The sequence below is a fragment of the Eptesicus fuscus genome, chromosome 14, assembly GCF_027574615.1.
Source record: "Eptesicus fuscus isolate TK198812 chromosome 14, DD_ASM_mEF_20220401, whole genome shotgun sequence".
In the NCBI taxonomy this organism is placed as follows: domain Eukaryota; kingdom Metazoa; phylum Chordata; class Mammalia; order Chiroptera; family Vespertilionidae; genus Eptesicus; species Eptesicus fuscus.
Genome location: NC_072486.1, coordinates 24,402,828 through 24,423,281, shown reverse-complemented (window position 1 = coordinate 24,423,281; position 20,454 = coordinate 24,402,828). Strand labels below are relative to the sequence as shown.

The window sequence follows — 20,454 nt, the reverse complement described above, 5'->3', positions numbered from 1 at the left end:
GTATTTTATTGGCTGTTGTTAAGTGACTTAATTAAAGATATTTCACTTTTTGCCCTGACCGGTTTGGCTGAGTGGATAGAGCATTGGCCTGCGGACTGAAGGGTCCCAGGTTCGATTCTGGTCAAGGGCATGTACCTTGTTTGCGGGCACATCCCCAGTAGGGAATGCGCAGGAGGCAGCTGATCGATGTTTCTCTCTCATCGATGTTTCTAACTCTCTATCCCTCTCCCTTCCTCTCTGAAATCAATAAAAATATTTAAAAAATAAAGATATTTCACTTTTTGTAAAAAATATATTATTTTTCCCTCATTTTAAAAATTTTTTCCAAAATTAAAATAAATATTTTTAAACATCTCTCCATCTGAAAATGTGTTTTTGGGTTTTTGTGTATAAGAATCCAAGCTATTTTATTTATTAACTTATTTAAGTATATTTTTATTAATTTCAGAGAAGATGGGAAAGGGAGAGAGAGATAGAAACATCAATGATGAGAGAGAGTCATTGATTGGCTGCCTCTTGCACACCCCACACTGGGGACTGAGCCCACAACCCGGGCATGTGTCCTGACCAGGAATCGAACAGATATCTTTTGGTTCATAGGTCCACGCTCAACCAGTGAGCTACCCTGGCCAGGCTGGTGAACATCTTTTCATGTGCTTACTTGCCATCTGTACGTGTGTTTGGTGAAATGTCTGTTCATGCCTTTCACATATTTTCTAATTAGATTTTTTTTTTCTGTTGAGTTTTGAGAATTCTTTATATATTCTAGATCAGTGATGGCGAACCTATGACACACGTGTCAGCACTGACACGCATAGCCATTTCTGATGACAGGTAGCCGCAAGCCGAGGATGAAACGTTTGCTGCTCCTGAGGATGAAACATTTGCGACTAGAGTCTTAGAGTTAGTTTTTTCCTCAAAGTGACACACTACCCGAGTTATGCTCAGTTTTTTGGCGAAGTTTGACACACCAAGCTCAAAAGGTTGCCCATCACTGTTCTAGATACTAGTTTGTTTTTTTGTAAGATGTGGTTTGCATGTATTTCTCCTAGTCTATAGTTCGTTTTTCATTCCTTTAACAAGATCTTTTTCAAAGTAAAAGTTTTAATGAGTTCCACTTTATTACTTTTTCTTTCTATGATCATGCTGTTGGTGTCAAGTATGAATTCTTTACTCTCCTTAGGTCCTGAAGATTTTCTTTTTTTTTTCTTTCTTTTACACTTTACATTTAAGCCCATATCTATTTTTTATTAACTTTTGCATATGAGGTGAGGTTTAGCTTGTTTCTTTTTCTTCTTCTTCCTTTTTGGTATATAGTCTACTTGCTTCAGCACCATTTGTTGAAAAGGCTGTTTCTCTTCCATTTTATCGCTCTTGCACCTTCCTAAAAAATCAGTTAGGCATGTTTGTGTGACTGTTTCTGGGTTCTCTATTTTGTCCCATTGGTCTATGTGTCTGTCACTCCACCACACTGTTTCGTTTGCTGTAACTATAAAAGTCCTAACATCAGGAAGAATGATTTTTCTGAAACTTGGGGAGATCAGCTTTAGGAGAAATGACACCTTAACTATGCTGAACTACTTCAGTTTTTACATTTAAATTTAAATAAAAGAAAATTAAGAACTCAGGTTCTACAGTATTATATTTCAAGTGTTCAAGTCACATTGGCTTGTGACTACTCTGTTGGATAATGTAGCTCTAGACTACTGTACATACTAGTTCCTGTGTCTGGAACCCCCCCTCCTATTTAGCTTGACCAACTTCTTATCCTTTAGATGGCACCTTGTTCTAGATACCCTCTCTGTCCCGTGTCTCATTTCTCAGCCCAAGTGCTGCCATGGAACTCTGTGTTCATTTCTAATTATGCCAATTATTATGCAACCCCTCCTCTTCATGATTACTCTTTTACTTGTCTGCTTCACCACTAAATTATAGCTCCTTTGAATCAGAAATTGTGTGACTATGCTTATATCTCTAGCACCTGACATTTAGTGTGTGCTCAATAAGTAGTTGGTGATGTATGAACAGTATATCACATCTTGTTAATGTACTTATTTTTTGTAGACTGTCTTCCAGTTGGGATTTGTCTGGTGTTTTCCTCATGAATAAACTGGGGTTATGGGTTTGGGGAAAAAAGTCCACAGAAGTAAATGCCATTGTCATCACATCATATTAAGGGTACATTATTGCCATTGTTTTGATCTCATTAATGTGTTTGAGGATGATGATGAGCTTGTGCCTTTCTATGTTACCTTTACTTATTTCAGCATTTATGGACTATACATTAATTAGAAAATTAGATTTTGTAGCCTTGAGTGGAGCCAAGCCTCCTGCTTGCTCTGTGGCCACAGCCATTTTTGTTGGGATTTATTTATCTTCTATAATTGAAACTTCGTAGCCTTAAGCGGAGGCCAGGGCAGGCCAGGGCTGTAGAAGCTTGGCTTCCTCCATCGCTGGGGTCAACTCAAGCCTCTTGCTCTCTCTAGCTCTGTGGCTGCCGCCATTTTTGTTGGGATTTATTTATCTTCTATCATTGAAACTTTGTAGCCTTGAGTGGAGGCCTGGGCTGGCCAGGGTGTGCGGAAAGCTTGGCTTCCTCCATTGCCAGGGAAACCCAAGCCTCCTGCTTGCTCCATGGCTGCAGCCATTTTGGTTGGGTTAATTTGCATACTCATTCCTGATTGATGGGCGTGGCTTCTGGGTGTAGTAGAGTGATGGTTAATTTGCATATTACTCTTTTATTAGATAGGATAACAAGACTGGATGTATACTGGTTCCTACATCCATATAGAAATCCAAGCCATTGCAAGACTACTTGTTTTAAAACTTTTCTTTTAGGGGCTGGTTAATTAGGAGAGTACTTCTAGGAGGCTGACATTTATATTCTTTTGGAATATAGAATTTGAATGCTTTCACTGTTTCGTCTTTTAAAAAAAATCTGTTCTTTTCATCTTATAAACACCTTTCTAGTTTCCTTATATTTATGAGTAATTCTTTGAAATAGGAAGATACATGTGCTGTAACGCTAGAAATAATTAAAAAATAATATAGACCAGGAGTATTTAAGAAAACCCAATGTATAGATTATATGAACCTAGATTGAGATGAATTAAAACTGATTATTTTATTCCCAAAGGGAATTTTAAACATTAAAAATGTTTTTAGGATTAAACGCTTTTATTCTGTTTATTTACTATAATTCAGTGTATAAAAATTTGATTCATGCAGCTTTTTAAATACTGTTCTTTATAAAGTGAGGTATATATACATCTTTGGACATTTTTGATAGGTTCTTATTGTTAAGAGATTCTAGTTAATAGATTCTGTATAAAGCAATACTTGGACAATCGATGCTACCATATATTATTCCAATGTAATAGAAAATTATGCATTTTTTGTTGGGGTTTGGGTGGGTAGCTATAATCCTTTTAAAAAAAACATGTACCTTATGCATTTAGGCTATAATATATTCTATTTTGCTTTCTACATTAATATATATTATATAAGTATATATTACATATCTATAGTAATCTGTAGTAATAAAAGCATAATATGCAAATTGACCTAACAGCCAAACAGCTGAATGACTGTCCGGATGGCCTTCCAGATAAAGCCGGGGCTGCGGGAGCTGCAAAGGCCTACACGTGCACGAATTTCGTGCATCGGGCCTCTAGTATACATATTATATAATACACTAGAGGCCCGATGCATGAAGATTCATGCAAGAATGGGCCTTCCTCCCCTGGCTGCCAGCACCACCTTCGCTCCGGCCTGGAGCTGCCTTTCCGCCTTCCCACACTGCTCAGAGGCCCGGAGCGCCTGGGGCAGTGGGGAATGCCTGCATCGTCGCCATGGCAACGACAGGCGTCCCGCCCCCGGCTGCTTGGCGCCTGTGTGTGCAAATTAACCCACCATCTTTGTTGGGTTAATTTGCATACTCACTCCTGATTGGCTGGTGGGCGTTGCAAAGGTATGGTCAATTTGCATCTTTTTCTTTTATTAGTGTAGATAATATTTCTATGTAACCTTATTTCAGCATTTATGGCCTATACATTAATCAGAAAATTGGATTTTATTAAATATTGGTAAATGCTAAATCTTTAAGAGTGATAAATAGCAAATCTAGTTACAGGAATTTTGATGCTACTTTGAGGAGAAGAAATTCATAATACATTTAAGTATGGCATATGGCAACATGCTTGAGGAAGTTAATATTTTATGTCTATTTGACTTTTTTTGACATGCTGTTTCATGAATTCTTTTTTGGTTATATATGTTTTAGCTCATTTTGTGAAACTATTGTTAATTTTTTTTTTTTGTCTAAAAATATGTATCCAAGATGAATTCAGGTTTAGGGCTTTGGTTATTCCAGGTAAACAATTGCATGTTTTTCCATTTGTTACTTTGCCTTCCCATTGTTTCAAATGATTCTCCTTTTATTATTCAGATCTATTCTTTTGTCACAGATCCCTCATCTGCAGCATTATAATTGAGGAGAATAATTGCATGGTATTCAATACAATTTGAATAGCTTTCCTGTGTTACTCTTCATTTTTAGCTTAAAAGTAATCTATAGTTATTTACACAGTTACTATTCCCAGATGTCAATGCTAAAACTCTGACTCAAATGAAATTCTCCTTATAAGATAGATGTATTCTATAGAAATCCAAGCCATTGCTTGATTACTTATCTTAAAACTTTAAGACAAGTTAAATTTGAGTATATGTGATTTCACTTACCTAATGATTTATATTATGAAATGTAACATTCAGTTAAATTTATTTTTGGAATTTGGTGTTAAGTAACACACATACTAGTGCCAATTTCTTTGCAGCTCTTAAAAAATACTGTATAGTCTGTGGGACTATACTTCACAATTAGCTGCTATTGGTTGGCACTGGAAGAAGGAATGATTACAATAGCAGTGTTTCTTCTCCAAATAACTTACTGAAATAGCCTATCTAATAAAAGAGTAATATGCAAATTGACCATCACTCCAAGACACAAGATGGACGCCCCCATGTGGTCAAAGATGGCTGCCCCATGTAGACACAAGATGGCCAGCAGGGGAGGGCAGTTGTGGGCAGTTGTGGGTGACCAGGCTGGCAGAGGAGGGCAGTTGTGGGGTGACCAGGCTGGCAGAGGAGGGCAGTTGGGGGAGACCAGGCCAGCAAGAGAGGACATTTGGGGGGGACCCAGGCCTGGAGGGGAAGGCAGTTGGGGGAGCAGGCCTGCAGGGGAAAGCAGTTGGGGGGGACCAGGCCTGCAGGGGTGGGCAGTTGGGGGGGGCCAGGCCTGCAGGGGAGGGCAGTTGTGGGCGATCAGGCCAGCAGGGAGGGCAGTTAGGGGTGACTGGGCCAGCAGGGGAGAGCAGTTGGGGGGGGGCAGGCCTGTAGGGGAGGGCAGTTAGGGGCAATTGGGCCGGCCGGGGAGCAGTTAGGCATCGATCAGGCTGGCAGGGGAGTGGTTAGGGGGTGATCAGTCTGGTAGGCAGAGGTGGTTAGGGGCAATCAGCCAGAGGCAGGCGAGCGGTTGGGAGCCAGCAGTCCTGGATTGTGAGAGGGATGTCCAACTGCCCGTTTAGGCCCGATCCCACCGGGCCTAAACGGGCAGTCGGACATCCCTCAAGGGGTCCCAGATTGGAGAGGGTGCAGGCTGGGCTGAGGGACACCCCCCTCCCCCAGTGTACGAATTTCACGCACTGGGCCTCTAGTATTTATATATTTACATACACATGGAACAGGCTATATTTGTGTTTTTATTTTTAATGTTTTTAGTGACAATATAAAGAAAATATATTTGCTGAGAGTCTAATTGAACAGAACATAGTAAAAAGTCATTTTTAAGTATTTTATAGCAAAATAGCATGCCTATCTTCTAGGTTCCTTCAATTCTAGGTCTATATTATTTATATAATTAATGCCAACTTCCATAACAGATAGTCCCAAAGTGTCAGTGGCTTAATATATAAATTTATGTCTTGCTCTTGTGTAGATGTCCTGTTCAGGCAGCGATACTGGAATCTAAACTCTTTCAATATTGTAGCTATGTCCCATGTGTGTGATCTTCTAAATACCCAGAAATATGTGGGTGCTTTTCAAAACTCTAACACCCCAAAGCATCTCATTTGGGAAATTATCACTTTCCTTCCAAGTGTATTGGTTAGCCTGTTGTTTGTCTCAACTGTTATCCCTTGTCCTAGGCATCAGTGACTTGTACATTTGCCTTACATGTCTTTGAAAAGTGACTCCAGGTGCCCCCCAGCCCCCAGCACTGGAGAGTTCATAGTCGTTGAGATAAAGGCAAGCCCTTTGAGCTACTCCTCCAGGAAGTCACCAAACAGGTCACAAAAAACAATCTTAATTCTTTGAGAGTAAGATCTGTTATAATCCCTCTGATACTGGATACCTGTACTGGGAACGTGAGCTGCTGTCTTTAAAACCACTGCCCATCTGGAGGGCTTGGGACAGGACCAGAGAGTTAAAATACCATGGAGCTCTCTGACTGAGACTCAGCTCTTTTTTTCTGACTAGATGTTTCCCTGGTTGCTGCCAGCTTCTTGTTGGTGTCCAGAGTTCTGAAAAAGTTGGTTTTGCCAGTTTTTGCCAGTGCATTTGTTGCTTTTGTGGAGAGTTGAACCATTAGAGTTCCCTATTTCACTGTTTTTGCTAACATCTGGTTCTAAGATTTTTAATGTTTGAGAATGATTTTATCCTGAGGACGCTGGGAAAGGAGAGATGATAACGACAAGGACATGTTACTCATTGGATGCTAATGGAAGAGTATCCAAATGGAGCTGCACTGCAGGCAGTTGAAAATATGGGCCTGCAGTGAAAGACAGAGGTGTCAGGGTTTGAGGTCAGGTTTAGGATTTGGTAATATTGAATCTCTGGAATTTAGAAGTAAATTTATAGAAAGAATAGCAAAGGGCTGCTGAGGCTTAGGTTTGAAGAATAGTCAACAGTAATTTTGTAAAAAGAAACCTGTGAAGTTAGGGCAATATAACATTTTTTTTTTCCTAATGGGAAAATTATTTTTGGAATTTGGTGTTAAGGAACATATTCTGGTGCCAGTTTCTTTGTAAGCTCTTAAAAACTACTGTGTAGCCTGTGGGACTCACACTTCACAATTCGCTGCTATTGGTTGGAATTGGAAGAAGGAATTATTACAATAGCTGTGTTTCTCTGCTTAGTTTTTATCAGAAAATCACTAATTTGTACTGAAAGAAAGACCTGAATACTTAGTGTCTTCATTATTTTGTTACCTTTTTTTCACTTTGCCAATTCTCTCCCTCCCCAAACTCATGTAGCTTATTTCTAGTTTCCATTAAACTAGAGCCAGTGATTTTCGATCTTTTTCATCTTATGGCACATAAACTAATTAATAAATTCTGCAGCACACCAGAAATTATATTTTTTGCCAATCTGACAAAAAAAAGTATATAATTTTGATTCATTCACCCTGAACAGCTATTGTTGTGTTGGCCATTGTAAATTTTTTTTGACAATCCAAGGGAAAAGAGGTCAGTGCCCCTGACTAAATAGTGATGCATGTTTTTTTTAAAAAAAATATTTTATTAATTTTTTACAGAGAGGAAGGGAGAGGAATAGAGAGTTAGAAACATCGATGAGAGAGAAACATTGATCAGCTGCCTCCTGCTCACCCCCTACTGGGGATGTGCCCGCAACCAAGGTACATGCCTTTGATGGGAATCGAACCTGGGACCCTTCAGTCCACAGGCCGACGCTCTATCCACTGAGCCAAACCAGTTAGGGCAGTGATGCATGTTTTAAAAATTCTTGGAGCACACCAGTGTGGCAAACCAGTTGAAAATCGCTGAACTAGAGCTTTAATCTCTGCCGAATCAACTTGGACAATAATTTCTTCTCATTCTTTTTTTCCCTTCCAGTCTTTACTTCTCTCTTATTTACCATTGTTTATTACAGGCCTGCAGGCATTTGTGAAAAGTCAATGAAATGAAATTTATAAAAAATTCTGATGTACCTTGCCAATTTCCAGGATGGAATATCAGAGGCTTTAATTATTGGGAACTGCCAAAAAATCCCATTAAATTAAGAAATATATAGTTTATAAATATAGACTGAATCATAACCTCTTGGGAATTTCAAAATAATTTCTCTCTAGTGACTTACAAGTTACTTGTCTTTTAAAAATCAATTGATAATTAGACTGGAAAAGAAAGGTTATATTCATGAAAGTTTTAATTGCTCCCTAAGTGTATTTTACCAAAGTTTTAACATTTTTTTAATTGGAAAAGGAAGGCACTGTATTACTATAGGCTGTGTTATTGAAAGTAGAAACACCAAAAGCATTTCCCCAGGAATATTGGTTTAGATCATGTTAACAATTTGTCTGTCTACTAATGAAGTATAGAGACTTTGAGGAAATTCTATTTAGAGTTGGATATTCAATTTTGTGAATATGTATTCTTTAAAACATTCCTGTTCTATTATTGTATGAGGACATAGTATAAAACTTACTATCTGTATGCACTGGAGCTTAGTATGTACATGCCTTGAAAGCTGGTCTCATCATAAGGCTAGGACAGTAGTCAGCAAACCGCGACTCATGAATCCGTGCACCGGCACCGGGCCTCTAGTCTGTCTGTGTGTGTGTGTGTGTGTGTGTGTGTGTATATATATATATATATATATATATATATATATATATATCACACACATATATATATATATATATATATATATATATATATATATATATATATATATAAAGAGGTAATATGTTAATTGGTCCTAACAGTGTCCCATCACGAGTGGTCAACAGGCTGTGCGCGCACAAGAGCTGGTGGGCAGGGACACTGGGGGGCCTGGCCTAGCCACCGCGGCATGGCTTGAGCAGGTGCGGAGCAGACACAGACATTTTTTCATGGTGAAGGGACTGGAGTCCGTGTTGATGAAAACACCTTGGTGGCTGCAGCGGCCGGCAGTGGCAGCAGCAGCGGGGTGATGGGTGTGGCGCCTTCTCCTGATCAGCCCGGTCGCCTCCTGCAGAGGGAGGCCAGACTGCGGCTTAGGCCCGCTCGAGCAGGCCTAAGCCATCAGTAGAACATCCCCTGAGGGCTCCTGAACTGTGAGAGGGGGCAGGCTGGGCTGAGGGCCCCCCCCCCAGTGCACGAATTTTGTGCACCAGACCCCTAGTATATAATAAAAGCCTAATTGTCCCCTCGGGAGTTCGACTGCTCGCTATGATGTGCGCTGACAACCAGGGGGTGGTGCTGGCAGTGGAGGTGCTGCCGGCCCGATGGCCCCCAACAAGAGTGGAACTGCGGTGGAATGGTGGAGCAGGTGAGCGGGCAGCGCCAGGCCAAGGTGGGTGCAAGTGGGGTCTCCAGCCCCAAACAATTGCCCCGCAGATGGTGACCAGGAGCCGGGTGGGGGCCTAGGCCCGATTGATCACCTTGCAGGCAGGATGGTGGAACAGGTGGGGCGGCGCCAGGCCATGGCGGGGTGCCAGGGAGGGCTGCGGGGCTGTGAGGCTGGGGGCCGATCCCCACAGGCCACCCTGAGGGACCCCACCTGTGCACGAATCCATGCAGCGGGCCTCTAGTTTTAACATAATGAGTAAAGGTTTTATTGAGGAAAGTAACCCTTCTCCAACCCTTTTACACCATCTGAACATGTTAATATTTTTTATTTTTTTAAGTTTTTGAAATGGATGATATAGCAAAGTTGAATAAAATTACATAAAATCTTGCAAAGACATGAATCTTTGTAGTCACTTTAATTTTATATTGATAATTTATTAGAAACTGTAACTATAAATTATGATTACTACATTGAAGTAAAGCTCCATTTAACTATATTGCTTTCTTCTCCAACACACATTCAGTTGATTTTAGTAATGTTCCAGGGTTCGTGTTAGCTTTTTATCTTTACAATGGGAATTAATTTTTGGAAATATTTACTGATGTGAAGTATATAACACACATTATATGTGTCATTAAAATATTTGTGTTTTATTTGAATCCTTTATTCAATCTTAAGCTGTCTTTCTGGGCTATTATAGAGTTATTTAATCTTAAATTTAAAATAATCATTAGAAGTTTTGTTTTATTGGCATTTATAGACGTGCTACAGAACACATTCTATGGCCTTTTCTTTTTCCATTTTTTTATTAAGGTATTATATATGTACATATCTTACCATTGCCCCCACCCCCCACCCCACACATGCCCTCACCCCCCAGTGCTTTGCATCCATTGGTTATGCTTATATGCATGAATACAAGTCCTTCGGTTGATCTCTTATCTCCCCCACCTTTCCCTAACCTTCCCACTGTAATTTCACAGTCTGTTTGATGCTTTACTGCCTCTGTATCTTTTTGTTCATCAGTTTCTAATGTTCTTTATTATCCATAAATGAGTGAGATCATATGGTATTTTTCTTTCATTGACTGGCTTATTTCACTTAGCATAATGCTCTCCAGTTCCATCCAGGTTTCTGCAAATGGTAAGAATTCCTTCTTTTTTATGGCAGCATAGTATTCCATTGTGTAGATGTACCACAGTTTTCTGATCCAGTCATCTGCTGATGGGCACCTAGGCTGTTTCCAAATCTTAGCTATTATAAATTGTGCTGCTATGAACATAGGGGTGCATATATCCTTTCTGATTGGTGTTGCTAGTTTCTTAGGATATATTCCTAGGGGTGGGATTACTGGGTCAAATGGGAGTTCCATTTTTAGTTTTTTGAGGAAACTTCATAATGTTCTCCACAGTGGCTGCACCAGTCTGCATTCCTACCAGCAGTGCACGAGGGTTCCTTTTTCTCCGCATCCTCGCCAATACTTGTTGTTTGTTGATTTGTTGATGATAGCCATTCTGACAGGTGTGAGATGGTACTGCATTGTCGTTTTGATTTGCATCTCTTGGATAATTAGTGACTTTGAGCATGTTTTCATGTGTCTCTTGGCCTTCCTTCTGTCTTCTTTCGAAAAGATTCTATTTAGGTCCGTTGCCCATTTTTTTATTGGATCATTTATCTTCCTTTTATTCAGTTGTATAAGTTGCCTGTAGATGTTGGAGATTAAACCTTTATCAGTGATAAAGTTTGCAAATATGTTCCCCCATACAGTGGGCTTTCTTTTGGTTGTAAGAATTGAGATGAGACAAAGCAGTTTAAAGGTATGTGATATTGTCAGTACACCCAGTTTTTTATGTTATAATAGTTGCTCCTATTTAACTTAGTTACAATTTTTATTTGGTGAAAAGGGCTCCAGGGCATCCTTTCCATATTATTTTTCATTAAACACTTAAAATATTTCAAATTTAGCCCTAGCTGGTTTGGCTCAGTGGATAGAGCGCTGCCTGCCTGCGGACTGAAGGGTCCCAGGTTTGATTTCAATCAAGGGCACATGCCTGGTTTGTGGGCTCAATCCCCAGTGGAGGGCGTGAGGAGGCAGCCAATCAATGATCTCTTTCATCATTGATGTTTCTCTCTCTCCCTCTCTGAAATCAATAAAAATATACTTTAAAAGTATTTCAAATTTATTATTAAACACCTCTTAGTTCCTGGATATTAGAGGGCTGAATAAAGAGCAGTGTTTAGAATAATTGTCCCCTTCTCCCTAGGTAGTTACGTTAAGCAGAACTGATCTTCTGCATGGGCTGAGCACTTACATATATGTTTGTCTGGAAATTGACAGGATGTACCCTTTGTGAAGGAAGGAGTCGGGAAAGAGACTGTTGAACCATAATAATAGTGGTTCTCAAACTTCTGGGGATCTCAGACTCATCTGGAGGGCTTCTCAGAACACAGTAGTTTCTGATTCTGTAGATCTGGGATCAACCTGAAAATCTGCATATTTAACAAGTTCCCAGATGCTGCTGATGCGGGCTGTTTTCTGTTAGAGACTTAACACATTGCAGACGGATCACGAGAATTCTCGTTTCATATTACAGTGTTTTACAAAGTATCATACTTTAACAAGTCATTAGCTTGTAAGAACATGTAATTAATAACTTCAAAATGCAAATGGGTATTTCACTTTAAAGCATGCCTTTAAAATTTATATAAAACTTTTTTTTTTTGTACTCGTTCAGTAGAAACTTATCTGGCCACTGAGTAAAGCTAGCAATAAAACTACTGGTCCACAGTGTGTTAACAGAGATTAGGCTGACAGGAAACTCAGAAGGAGACTTCACTTTAGGAAATACAGGCAGATGAGAAATCTGAGAAGCAATTAGGGAATAAGGTCTGGTTCAGGAACACCTGCACTATCTGCCAGAAAGACAGTCATTAAACATCCTTTTTTTATTTTTTCTAAGTTTACATGGTTTCAAGAGTGAAGTAATAACAAACATTTACATTAAAAAGCCATCATTCTATCACATTCTTCCTCATTCCTGCATTCGTTTTTTCCAGAGACAGTCACTTTTAATTCTTCAGTCTTAAATCACATGATCAGATGTTCAGCTGATAGATCTTTCTCACACATAAAATGCCTTTTTAATAGATGCATATTATCTATAAAGCAAAATAAACTTGTAAGCATCTGGTTAAAGTACAGAAAAGGGAAAGCATAACAATGTCTAATATGCAGATAAGTGAATAAATCATTTTGATATAGTATTTATAAAATACTGATTTTGACCTTACCCAATTTTCTGTCTAGTCTTTTTTTTTTTTTTAATGTGAATCTCAAAATATAAAGGGTTTTTGTAGCTGCAGTTTCAATCTTAGTCTCCCTATCTTCCTTAAATAAACAAGGCATGCATCCCTTTACCGGTACTTTGTGTGTGTCTCATGTAGGCATTATAGGTAAGTATAGTTGACATACAATATTATTGGTTTCAGTTGTACAACATACTGATTAGATATTTATATACTATATGATGTGATCACACGGGAAGTCTAGTAAACATCTGTCACCATACAAAGTTATTGTGATATTGTTTGTGTTCCGTATGCTATACTTTCCATCCCTGTGACTTATTTATGTTATAACTGTAAGTTTGTACTTCTTTTTTTTTTTTTTTTTCTTTACAGAGAGGAAGGGAGAGGGATAGAGAGTTAGAAACATCGATGAGAGAGAAACATCGATCAGCTGCCTCCTGCACACCCCCTACTGGGGATGTGCCTGCAACCAAGGTACATGCCCTTGACCGTAATCGAACCTGGGACCTTTCAGTCTGCAGGCTGACGCTCTATCCACTGAGCCAAACCGGTTTCGGCAGTTTGTACTTCTTAATCCCCTTCATTTTTTTGCCTATTCTCCCACCACCCAGCCCTCTGGCAACTATCAGTTTGTTCTCGGTATCTATGAGTCTGTTTAGTTTAGTTTTTTAGATCCACAGGTAAGTGGCATGATACAATATTTGCCCTTCTCTGACTTATTTCACTAACACAATATCCTATAGGGCAATCCATGTTGTCCCAAATGGCAGTTTATTCCTTTTCATGGCTGAGTGGTATTTTGTGTGTGTACACAGGGGTAGGCAAGAGTAGGTTTACAGTTGTTTGCATGTAAAATACAATAATAATATAAGAATAAATTGTTTCATGTTCTCACAACTGTAAAACTATTTTTGCCCAATGCCTATAGATATATAGATATAGATATAGATATAGATATAGATATAGATATAGATATAGATACATACACACACTTTTTCTTTAGACATTCATCTATCGGTGGACACCTAGGTTGCTTCTATGTCATGGCTATTGTAAATAATACTGCAGTGAACATAGGCATGAATACATCTTTTCGAATTAGTGTTTCGTTTTCTTTAAATTCCCAGAAGTCAAGTTGTTGGGTCCTTTTTTGTCCTCTGTTAAATATCTTTTTATTTTGTCTGGCGTAAGTATTGCTATCCCAGCCTTTTATGTTTGTTTCCATTTTCATGAATTATCTTTTTCCATCCCTTTACCAGTACTTTGTGTCTCATGAGGCATTATAGGTGAGGGTCTTGTTTTTTAATCCATTCAGCCACCCTAGGTCTTTTAAATGGAATACTTATTCCAATAACATTTAAAGTAATTACTAATACATATGTACATATTGCCATTTTAATTATTTTTATACTAGCTTTAAAAGTGGTTGGTCTACTACCTTTATTATATGTTTGTCTTTATTGGTGACATTTTTTTTCTTATATTTTCTTATTGGTAGTTTTGGCCTTTCCTTTTTAATATTTTTTGTATGCCAATTTAGTGGTGATGAACTCCTTTGGTTTTTGCTTGTCTGGGAAATTCTTGATTTCTCTTTCAATTCTGAATGATATCCTTGAGAGTAGCGTAGTTTGGTTGTAGTTTTTTTTCTTTTCATAGTGTTGAGTATATTGTGCCACTCCCTTCTGGCCTACAAAGTTTCTGTTGAAAAATCAGCTGATACTCTTGTAACTAATATTTTTTCTTTGGCTGCTTTTAAGATTCTCTATCTTTTAACATTTTAATCCTATAACACATCATCTGTATTTTGCATTGTGTACTTATCACCCAAAGTCTAGTCTCCTTCCCTCACCATATATTTGACCCCCTTAACCTTCTTCATCCTCCCTCCTCCCTTTCCCTCTGATAACCACCATACTGTTGTCTGTGTCTGAGTTTTTGTTTGTTAATTTGTTGTTTTCTGTTTTATATTCCACATGAGTTGTATCATATGGTTCTTGTCCTTTTACTTAACATGACAATATTTTTTAAGCCTTTTCTGATATCCCAATTAAATGAGAAATCTCATAGATATATTTATTGTTGAAAGTATTACATATGTCCCCCTCCCCCTCGCCTGGAGCCACAGGTGAGTCCTGTGTCTGGTTGCTGTATTGGGCAGAGGAACCTGGGGAACTTGATTCCAGAGGGGCCCAGCTTCATGGCCACCTGAGAAATACACTTATTGGTGACACTAGTGCTACTTTGTATTGTTTGTTTTCTGTGAATCAATGTGACGCATTGGGGCTAGGAAATGGCATAGGTTACTTTTAATATTTTTTGTATGCTATAAAAATGGAAAAACTATCATCAGTGATTTGAAAATTACAAAACTGCGTCAAAGAGAGCCAATATAAGTCAAATTTATTATTGCCAACATAGATTCTTCTTTTCTGTAATATAAGATATTTTGTATTAATGACTTGAGCAGCTGTACTTCAAATCCCCACAGTGTCTTTGAATTTAGTTTTTGTAATTCAGGTAACTTTCAGGTTTTTATGGGGAGGGGGGTTGTTCCTTGAGGAGGCATGGCATTTTTAATCACTTCTCTAGGGAAAGCTTGATTAAATGCTCCAAACTTAAGTTTGTTGGTTCATTGTTGCTAATAAAATCTTATAATAATTGTAGAAGAAAGGTAACTTCCCTTCTAGATATAGTAGTTGTTCTTCTGTTTGGGAGTTTATATTGAAGGAGTGCAAATAATTTAATTTGCTGAAACTGAAGAATTACTGTCATTTTAGTTTTCCAGGAAATTATGGGCATAGCAGCACCATATATGCCCATCTTGTAAGGGAATTTATAATTTTCACTTTTGCAGGAGCAGGTTTGGCTGACAACCTGGCCCCCATCCTCTTGGGCGCCCCTCTGCAGAGCTGACCTTCCTCTTGGGCATCGTGGCAGCTGGCCAGGTGCCTGAGGGCTGCCTCTTAAGTTCATTGTTAATAGATTTTCAGATTAGATAATTCCTACTGATATAGTGTCAAGTTCCTTGAGTCTTTCAACTCCAATATGCTGTTAAGTGCATTCATTGAAGTTATTTTATATTTTTAAATTCCAGATACTGAATTTTAGAATTCTAGAACTTTTATTTGGTTCTCAGTTTGTTATTTTCTGGTGAATTTTCTCTATGCATTCATTATAACCATATTTTCTTTTACACATTGAACATATTTATAGTAGCTGCTTTAAAATCCCTGTTTTTGCTAATTTTAATGCATTGCCTTTTCTCTTTACTGTTTCTTCATGTTTATAGTAATTTTGGACACCCCCCCCCCCCAACACTGTGAATGATAGACATTATCACACTATGATTTTCCAAAGTGTATTGATTTTATTTTGTTTTTATCAAGGTGTGAGCTTAACAGAACTTAGATTCCAAATTCTGTATCCCCTTTGACATGAAGCAGCTGAAATATCTGTTATTTTTACCTTAGCTGGGCTGTTCAAGTCTGTCCTGAGCCATGCCTTGTTAAGTGGTTAAACAGAGATTTTTGGGAGAGAGAGTTTGCATAATCTGGGGTTCCCCTTCTGTAGCTCCTTTACCCCCTGATATTTCCTCTTCTCACTTTCTAAGTGCTATGGTTATCCCACACTGTCCTCTGATTTATCAGTCACCACCAACTGAGAACCCCCTCAGACAAAAAGCCATAAAAATAGGAATCTTACCCAGTGTCTCTGCCATTCTCTGAAGAGTCAACTCCTTTCTACTTTTTGTTTGACTTTGGTGGTTCTCCAGTGCCTTGGGGTTGTTTGATTATATTTTGTCCAGAATTTATACCCCCAACTCTTTCTTACCAAACAAACTCTAGAAATAAATCCTCATTGTCCTTGGTAACCTCCATTTACTTCTGTCTCTCTAAATTTGCCCATTCTTCATATTTCATATAAGTGGAATCCTATAATATTCTGTTTTGTCTGTTTTATGTCCCTTAGCATGATGTTTTCAAGGTTCATCCATGTTATAGAATGTATCAGAACTTCATTCCTTTTTAAGGGTGAATAATATTCCATTTTAATCTCTACCATATCTCGTATATCCACTCATTCATCTGTTGATGGACAATTGGGTTCCACATAATTGGCTATTGTGAATAATGCTGTTACGAACATGGGTGTACAACCATATGTTTGAGTTCCTGCTTTCATTTATTTTGGGTATGTACCTGTAATGAAATTGCTGGGTCAATCATATGTTAATTCTTTAGCACGTTAAGTGCCAAGCCTGTTTTGTCTTCCTTTCCATTTAGCCCGTGATATCCGATTTCACCGATATAGTGTCAGTCACCGGTGACTGACATGGCGTTTAACGTGTTAACTTTGAGGAACTGCCAAACTTGTGCTGCAGAGTGTCTATATACCACTTTATATTCCCACCAGCAATGCATAATGGTTTCAATTCCTTCAAATTCTCCAACACTTATTATTATTATAGGCATCATAGTGGGTATGATATGGTATCTCATTGTGATTTTGATTTGCATTTCCCTAACAATGTTGAGTATCTTTTTTACTTGCATATCTTCTTTGAAGAAATTTTTACTCAAGTCATTTGCCCATTTTAAAATTGGGTTGTCTTTTTGTTGAGTTGTAGGAGTTCTTTATATATTGTTGGTATATATAAAGAACTCGTCAGGTACATAGTTTGCAAATATTTTTTTCCCATTCTGTAGTTTGTCTTTTCACTTTCTTAATAAACAGTGTCCTCTAATACACAAAAGTTTTTAATTTTGAAGAATTCCAGTTTATCATTTGTTGCTCATTGAGTGTCATCTCTAAGAATCTATTGCCTAACCCGGGGTGCTGAAGATTTACTGTTGTTTTATGGTTTTAGCTCTTATCATTCATTTTAGTGTTAATTTTGTTTGTGGTGGGGGTGGGCATCCAACTTCACTCTTTGCATGTGGAGATTCAGTTTTCCTAGCACTGTCTGTTGGAGTCTGATTTTTACCTCATCAAGTTGAATTGACACCCTTGACGAAAATCTGTTAGTCTATATATGTCTCTCCTAAAGCCTGTACCACAGGCTTTGATTACTTACTGTAGCTTTGTGGTAAGTTTTGAAATTAGGAACTGTGCATGCTTGAACTTCATTCTTTTTCAAAATTGTTTTAACTATTTAAAGCTTCTCACATTTCCATGTGAATGTGAATATTGGTTTTTCTATTTCTACAAATGAATAACTCTTTGTAAAACCTGTTTTTTTGGATTCTGTTTGCTTTGGAGATTCAGCCATGTTCACACGTAGATACTTAGTCCTTTACTATAATGGATTATAACGAGGTATCTGAGTAAACCTCAGTGTAATTGTCCTTTCTCCTATTGAAGTACAATTAGTTTCCAATTTTTTACTTTAACAAGCAATGCCACAATAAATATCCTTGTGCGTGCTACTTGTTTACACCTTTGAAAGTTTCTTTAGGACAATAGTTTTCAGCCTGGGATCATTTGGCAATGTTTGGAGACATTTTTGATTATCAAGACTGAGGGGAAGGGTGCTACTGGCATCTAGTGGCTAGAAACCAGAAATGCTGTTAAGCATCCTATAATGCAAAAATTAACTTCCCTCCCTCCCCACTATAAAGTATTATCAAAATGGTCAGTAGTGCCAAAGTTGAAAAACACTGCTCTGGGGCATATATTTAGAAGTGGGATTCATAAAGCTTAAGGTGTTTGCAGTTTTTTGTTATTTTATGAAATGGATTTCTATAAAACATGAAGAAAATACTATTTCCAATACAAGTAAAGGTTTAGAATATAGCCAAAGAAACCTAAGAATATATGCACCACTATGTTCATTGCAGCATTATTTACAATAGCCAAGATTTGGAAGCAGGCTAGTAACTGAGTGGACAAAAAAAGCTGTGGTACATTTACACAATGGAATACTATTCAGCCATAAAAAAGAAGAAAATCTTATCTTTTGTGAGAGCATGGATGGACCTGGAGAACATTATGTTAAGTGAAATAAGCCAATGAGAGAAATACAAGTACCATATGATTTTACTTATTTGTGGAATCTAATGAACAAAATAAACTCACAAAGTGGAGACTAACTCGTGGGTACAGAGAACAGACTGACAGCTGTCAGAGAGCGGGTGGGTGAAAAGACTCATGGACACAGACAACAGTATGGTGATCGCCAGAGGGAGGAGGTAGAAGAGGGTAAAGGGGGGGATAAATGGTGACAGGAGGCTTGACTTGGGATGGTGTGAAATCTATAAATACAAACAATTTCATGACTAGTGTGATTTCTCTTTTCCATGCTTGGATTTAGTATGCATTGCTGAAAAGTGGGTGTTTTCTTCTTCCATGTTTAAAGTCACTTTAGTGTTGTGTTGATGAAATTAAAACTAATTACAACCCCCCTCTGCCCCCCCAAAAGGGAATATCTAGAATTAACGTTTCTTTGGTGATACTGGCAGTTATAAGCAATTTAATTATCTTAAACCACATAGAGTAGCAACATTATCTAGAGTTAACAAATTAATTCACTTAACATCATCTTTAACTTCATGAACTGAAATACAGTAATACTTCTAGCCTGATTGAAAGATTAATTGTAAAGTGAGAATCTGCTTCAAAGTGTCACTTGTGTATGACGATGGTAGTTGGAATATTAGGCTGAAGATGGTGGTTGAATGAGAGAAAAATTATAGCATAAAAATAATATAGAATTTTTTTCCTGACAAAATGGTTGTTAAATATTGAAGTCTTAAAGGTTTGCAAAGTATTTTTTTAAAATCTCTAGTGTGACTTAAATTAGTTTTTAAATTGAAGATGGGATGAACTTAATATATCTAAAAGCGGATCTCAAAATTTATTAAGACCGATGGCTACCCTTTGAAAATCTAATGAAAACCATGGCTTCAGGGCAGTGCCATGCTTGTTTACATACAATTTGTCACATGATTTTTGGGTGGTTTATACTCATTTCTGAAGCCCATCCACGGACCGTTCTCACCCACCCTCAATTGCCCCCTACCCTACAGCTTTCCAGGTTAAGAACTTCGCTAAAAGCTTATTAAATCTCTTAAAATACTAAAAATAAAATACTTGTAATTATTACTGAATAGTAAAGACACAGCATTGTTTGTATGTTTTTCATCAAGGTCAGAAGACTCAGTGATGGAGAAAAACAGGTAGTTGGAATTAGAATTCTTTAAGTCCTCCAACGTTAAATGAATGAATACAGACCTTATTTTAATTTTATATCTATAACCTTCATTTTTCTCTCTTTTTACTAGGCATATGCAGCAGTGCTATGGCAACAAGCTAACGAAAACAGCCAAAATTCAACTGAAAAGGCATGTTTTGGAGCCGTCCTACCAGAAGAGAAACTTAATGACTTTCGTGATGAACAAATAGGACAGTTGCAGGAGCTGATGCAAGAAGCCACTAAACCCAATAGGCAATTTAGTATTACTGAGTCAAGGAAACCAAAATGTTAGTCTGTACAATAAAGCTTAACAAAGCATTTCAAGTTCAGAACCCCTTATTTTAACTGTCATTGGTTTTAAAAATTTATCGAGCTTTTAGGCTTTGAGAGTGCCTGGAGTTAATGAAACATGTATTTTTTATTTGGGAATGTTATAAATACTCTCTGTAACGTATAGATCAGCTCACCAGTGGACAGAACTTTACATTACTGAGGTAATTAGCAGCACTTGCTGGATGGGATTTGATTTCTGGACTAAATAAGGAAGAACCGGTCGAAACTGGACAAACCTGTAGAATTGTCAAAAATTTTTGGATATATAGATT

The 20,454-nt window shown here is 38.0% G+C and overlaps 1 protein-coding gene across 2 annotated transcripts in view; it reads left to right on the top strand.

Moving 5' to 3' along the window:
• Window positions 1–20,173, top strand: part of SDHAF3 (succinate dehydrogenase complex assembly factor 3) — a 40,033-nt gene extending 19,860 nt beyond the window's left edge. For both annotated transcript variants that reach the window (XM_054726272.1, XM_008151014.3), the window contains exon 2: window positions 19,938–20,173. In XM_054726272.1, coding sequence (XP_054582247.1) covers window positions 19,938–20,141 — 204 coding nt within the window. In that variant the 3' untranslated portion in view covers window positions 20,142–20,173. The remainder of the gene's footprint in view (window positions 1–19,937) is intronic.
• Window positions 20,174–20,454: the final 281 nt, after the last annotated feature.